The 6,401-nt window shown below is 36.7% G+C and overlaps 1 protein-coding gene across 1 annotated transcript; it reads left to right on the top strand.

Annotated features, from left to right (window-relative positions):
- The first annotated feature begins 4,086 nt into the window (after window positions 1–4,086).
- LOC116181658 lies at window positions 4,087–5,502 on the top strand. The gene has a single exon (XM_031502045.1). The coding sequence runs from the start codon at window positions 4,087–4,089 to the stop codon at window positions 5,500–5,502; it is 1,416 nt and encodes a 471-aa protein (XP_031357905.1).
- The last annotated feature ends 899 nt before the right edge of the window (window positions 5,503–6,401 follow it).

Consider the following 6,401-nt stretch of genomic DNA (forward strand, 5'->3'; position numbering starts at 1 on the left):
ACACTGGTTTTTGAATGATGTGGTCTCTTAAAAAGTAACTTAGAAGTTACACTTACCGCAAACCATTTTTTTCCATCAAATTTCCAAAACCGCCATTTTAAGAATGGCGACCAGGAAAAACTATGGTTTATAAAATTTTTTAAAGTGGCAATTTGTGATTGCCTACATGACCTAAAAACCAGGAAAATAAAAAATGTTGAGCAACACTGCCTGGGCGTTTTGAAATGGGTTGACCAGCAATTTAATGTTAATGTAAAGTTGCGCACTTCGGAGGTTACTATCATGCAGTAAAGATCCGATTACTTCCGAAGTTATGCCTGAAAAACCGAAATTTGCCGATTTTGATTTTATTATTTTCTGATGTTATTTGAACAGATACAAAAAAATTAAAAACACTTTTTCATTGCCACTTTTTAAGTTCTACAAGATGGCGTGAAAGCTTTTTAATACAACGTTTCGGTTCAGAGAAACCATCTTCAAGTTTATTTTTTTATGTCGACCGCAAAAAAAGGACATTCTGTATTGAATTTTTATGATGAATACAACAATGTATAAAAAAACAAAAGTCTGTTGGTCCGCTTGCACACAACGCCAAAATCGTGCGAGAATACCTATTGAACAAATTTTTCCATTTTCCAGGACATTTGTCCGATAGATATTCTTACACTTTTAGGGCGTTGTGCGCCGGTGCACCAGCCTGTTGGAATCAACAGGGTTTTCAACTTTCGTTTTTTTAGCGCATTTTCCAACTTATGTTGGAAGGCGCTATTATGGCCACTCCACTTTCTCCGTCCGTTCGTCCGTGCGAGGCCGCATCTACTCCTACAGTTTTCAAGATATTGAGTTCGTTCTTTTTGCTTGTAGCTCTGGCACTTCAACCAAGAAAAATCTTGACGATTCATTTGCGCATGCGCAAATTAACTTTATTATTGGTAGAGTTATTTCTTTAAAATTTTAACCACAGCTGCTTCTAGCATATTGTGAAAATCAAATGTGCGCATGCACAGACCTGCTCAATGCCAACTTTCTTATTTATAGAACTATTTCTTTGAAATTTTAACCACAGTTGCTTCTAGTAAAGGCTAACATATCACATATTGTAAAAATCAATTTTCGCATGCGCAGACTGCGCAACGCGAAGTTTCTTATTTATAGAGCTATTTCTTTGAAATTTTAACCTCATTTGCTAAAGACAAGCATATTGCATATTGTAACAATCAAATGTGCGCATGCGTAGACTGCGATACCAACCTTCTTATTTATAGAGCTATTTTTTTTAATTTTACCTACAATCAAATCGCATATTATAAAAATCAGATGTGCATATAAGGAGACTGCGCAATTCCAATTTCTTCATTTATTATATACATATTTCTTTGAAATTTTACCATACATGCTTCTAGCACAGCAAAACATAGCGCACGTACCTAGAGTTTTTTGACAAGTACTGATCAGAGCATGGAAAATGCGCTATAGTTACTCGCCTTAGGGCGAAAACTTTTTTCATTTTTGTACCGTACATCGTTGTATTCGTCATAAAAACTGCTAATGCTCTTGTCTTGAAATGTCTAATAAACATTATCTTATGCAATACAGTATGTACTTTTTTGCGGTTCATATAAAAAAATAAACTTGATGATGGTTTCTGCGAACCGAAACGTTGTAATAAAAATTTTTCAACGCCATCTTGGAGAGCTTAAAAAGTGGCAATGAGAAAGTGTTTTTAATTTTTGTGTATCTGTTCAAATAACATCCGGAAAAAATAAAATCAAAATCGGCAAATTTCAGGTTTTTCTGGCATTATCTTCGGAAGTAATCGGAATTTTCAGGTTTTCTTAGCAATCAAAAAATGTCTAAAACTTCAGTTTTCCCAATTGAAAGTACTTGATGCCTGAAGCATAACATTCGGAATAACTTTGCCCATTTAGGCGACTTTGTGTCTTATGGTTTACAAGATCTCCATAGGGCATTTCTAAAAACATTATGATGGTCACTCTGTCATTGGGCGCAAGTCTGTTGAGGACCCAGAACAGGAGAGGGTTGGGCGCAAGTCTGTTGAGGACCCAGAACAGGAGAGGGTGGCGGGTGGCTTATACCTGCAACCGCTAGAATATTCTTGATGTTTACATATACCTTTTTACATATACAGGGTGGCCCATTAGTGCGTGGGTGGAAGATTGTGGGTTTATGAACGGACATATTTAAAATGCATAGTTGGGGTATGTTGAAGGACCCTTAAGGCTACAACCTAAAAATATTTTCAACAAAATTACAATTGTTATACAGGGTGTTTTATATCAAAGTTACATTTTTGTAAATGGAACTCCTTGTATATTATTGCATATTTGGATGCCCTGGTCAATTTTAGTGTGACTTTATATATCACACATGGTACCTAAAATGAGTCGTTTAGCCGTAATTTGTCATTTTTTCAAAAAGAAGGTGTCCAGTAAAAATTTAATATCGCAGTTACCATAAAACTTAGAAGGCCGTGACTATGCAATGTACTAACATACGCCCAACGACCATAGTTTGACTTGTTGCATGTTCGGAGAAATCACTGTGTCTATTTTAAAAATTTCAATCAAAGGTAACTTGACTTTTTCAAATGGAACTACCAATTTTTTTTTATTGCATAAATTGTAGAATTTGATTACCTTTCTAACGGTATAACTATGTCGGTATTTACCTGGTACATATTTTTTTGCAATATTAGGTACATTTTGAAGATTTATAAAAATAATTGTTATTTTTGTTTAAAAGTTTTGAGTTTATGTGGTTTTTGAGTTTTTGTTTTGTTTTGTTTGGGGTAAATGTTTAATAATTTGAATTTGTTTTATAATTTTTAAGGGTCTACTAATTACTAAGAGGCTTTGAAAATCGAAAAACACTGTAAATTATTAGAAATTGTTGAATTACAAAAAAATATGTAGAAGGTAAATACTAAGATGCTTATATCGTTAGAAAGGTAATCAAATCTACATTTTAAGCAATGAAAAAAAGTTACCTTTGATTGAAATTTTGAAAATTGAGAGAATGTTTTCTCCTAATACGCAGCAAGTCTAAGTTTGACCTTTGGGCGTATGTTAGTACCTTTCATGATTACTAGTAGTGACATTGCATAGTCACGGCCTTCTAAGATTTATGGTAACTGCGATATTCTTTTTACTGGACACCCCCTTTTTGAAAGAATGACGATTTACGGCTAAAGGACTCAATTTAGATATCATGTGTGATATATAAATAAAGTCACACTAAAATTGACCAAGGAATTGCAATATGCAATAATATACAGGGGGTTCTATTTAAAAAATGCAACTTTGATATAAAACATCCTGTATAAAACAATTGCAATTTCGTTGAAAATATTTTTAGGTTGTAGTCTTAAGGGTCCTTCAACATACCCTGACAATGCATTTTAAATATGTGCGTTAATAAACCCACAATCTTCCACCCACGCACTAATGGGCCACCCTGTACATGAATGAATTTCATCAAGAAAGTAAAGTCCCTCTCCTTGCGAAGGTTTTACCACTTTTTTTAATTTTTCTGTAATATCGGATTTCATATGGTTATTTTTGAAATCTATACCTTCTATTTTAAGTTTGTATTCAAAATAGTCCGCCAGTTTTTACTTTAACTGCTAACTCAAATTTTTTTATAGGCTGCAAAGACAGAAAAAGGATATTGGAAACACTTAGACGAAGAGGAGATTTTGAACACAACACCTCTAAAGAACATAACACGGGAACAATGCTTGTGGCTCGTCGACCTGTGGTACAAACATCATCCACTATCTCCAAAATATTGACATGTCCTCAATGCAATGGTCAATTTTTTAAGGCCAATTTACGCCGCCACTACAAACTTTGTTCAGCCAAAATTGTTGCTGGACAACGTAATACTGTTACACTTGCCAATGCTGTATATCAAGATTTGCACCCTAAAGCCTGTCATAATCTCAAGACACGCATTTTTCCAGTTTTAAGGCAAGATGATTGTGTGACAGTAGTAAGATACGACGAACTGGGCATATGTATCGCAAACAACTACTGTAAAAATTACGCAGATCAGCATTTTGATGACATGATACGCGCAAAGATCAGACTTATGGGAAGATTAATTTTACAGGCACGGACGTTAGACCGAACAATAACGGATATGGCATCTATGATTTCCCCTGTAAAATATGACGTTGTGGTAGAGGCAATAAACTTAGTTGCAGGTCTTAATCCTGAAGGCACACATTACAGAGCACCGACTGTTGCAACCACATTATCTACTTTGTTGAAGAATGCAGCAAACTTATGGAAAGTGGAATGTCTGAAGAAGCGAGATCTTGATCGAAAGAAGGACGCAGAAGATTTTCTCTCGCTCTTGACTGTGTGCAATACTGCTGAGGTGAATCGAACGGCAATTGAAAATAGAGTGGAACACCAACGTCAAAAGAAAGTTACACTACCATCCAAGTCTGATATCTCAAAGTTAGTATCATACGTCCGAAGGAAACGCAGAGAAAGCTATAAAATTTTGCTGGGAATGGTGCAAAATAATACTGGCATTGTATTTGAAGTGTGGAACTCAGTGGCAACGTACACTTTAATATCTTTATTAGTATTTAATCGACGGCGTCCAGGAGAATTGGAGAGAATCACCATCAGAGACTATCAAAGCTTACAGGGTGTGGAGGGACTTATCGTGGACTACAACAAGTTATCCTCTAGTGAGAAGACTGCAAGTCGTACGTACAAACGATTTGAAATTAGAGGAAAATTAAATCGACCTGTACCAGTGCTTGTTCATTGGGAAATTGAACTTTGCTTGGATCTCATTATCAAGTATCGTGAATGTGTAGGTGTGCCTGCTAAGAATCCTTATATTTTTGGCCTTCCGTCCACTGATGGCACACGACAGCGTTATTTGCGTGCTTGTCCAATCATGAGACACATTTCATCGTTGTGCGGTGCAGCAGAACCTCACCTGCTAAGGGTTACTATTTTACGAAAACAAATTGCTACCCAATGTGCAGTAATGGATCTTAACGACAATATAATTAAGGATGTCGCCAATTTTATGGGACATGCTGAAAATATTCACAATAAAATATATAGATTGCCAGTGGAAACTAGAGACATTGTTCGCATGTCCAACGTTCTTGAGATGATACAGTGTACTGCAGATGATGACGATAAGAGCAGTGGAGATGATGAGGATACAGTAAACACGGATGATTACCCTTCCACTTCTAATTTGCATAGGACTTTACCAAGTACATCACAACAGCATACCGGATTAAGCAAGAGACGACTGGAATCCAATGCTAATGAGAATGAATTTTTAGAACACACAGAGATCAATTCAGAGGGACTTGAGATGTGCACTACGGACCCAACGGAGATGGAAATAACACAAAAAAAACGAAGATCTGGTAATAACTCGTTGCTTAGTAAATTATTTTATTTCATACTATCTAGTAATTGCCGCTTCACCGGGCTGTTTTGAGTCTGGGAAAAAGTACTTTAACGAACTGAAAATATTGCCTAGCACCACGAACTGACATCTATCTAAACTTATGTACGAGTATTTAAATATTCAAAGTACTGTTGGATACAAATCAATAAAAGCTTTGAGGCTTTCGCGGTTCCTCGAACTGTCAAGATAACTAGTTTTCGGCTTGTACCGCGTCGTTATAGGTGCTTCACAGCCAACACCCATCAATAAACAGAAGTTGACATTCCTATTCTCTGAAGATGCAAGCTGCAATGTCTTGCGAAACATCAGAAAATTTGGTTTCACGTTCAACAGTCAGGCTTGGCAAACTTCGACTATGTAGCTCTATGTAGCTCACAAATATCTAGAGCCGATGGCAATCCTATAAGACCTTGGTATAGCTCACAAGGCAAGAGAGGTATAGAAAGCCTCAGGGTGTTGGGTGTGAAGCACCTATAACGACGTGGTACAAGCCGAAAACTAGTTATCTTGACAGTAAACAAATCAAGTGATCATCTTATTTACATTTGTATTAGATGGAAGTTGGTCTTTTTCAAGGCGGATTCCCACTACTCGAGGCTTGGCGATCCTATGGCTCGGCTCGTGGCTTGGCGAGTTAAAAGACGAGCCGAGCCATTCGTTCCCACTACACGTGTCAATACACGATCTTAGGTGGCGGATACTTGTTTTTTTAACGAACTTGCAGTGGCGTAGTTAGTCTGTTCGAATATGCCAAGTCGACGACAGCGCATTGCCGCGTTGGCGGCGGCTTATTACATCGCCGCTTTAAACGTCTTGAAAGAGAAGCGAAAAAAAAAGAAACAAGACGTTGGTGGGTAACGTCTTTATATAAAAGTCGAACTAGGTAAGTTAAGTTTGATATCATTTCATGTGATAGTATTTAAGAGCTA

This window comes from Photinus pyralis, unplaced genomic scaffold (assembly GCF_008802855.1).
Source record: "Photinus pyralis isolate 1611_PpyrPB1 unplaced genomic scaffold, Ppyr1.3 Ppyr1.4_unclustered_Scaffold1520, whole genome shotgun sequence".
Taxonomy (NCBI): Eukaryota; Metazoa; Arthropoda; class Insecta; order Coleoptera; family Lampyridae; genus Photinus; species Photinus pyralis.

What these genes read in the sequence shown, in the direction of transcription:
- LOC116181658 (XM_031502045.1), top strand. Translation starts at nt 4,087, where the DNA reads ATGATACGCGCAAAGATCAGACTTATGGGAAGATTAATTTTACAGGCA.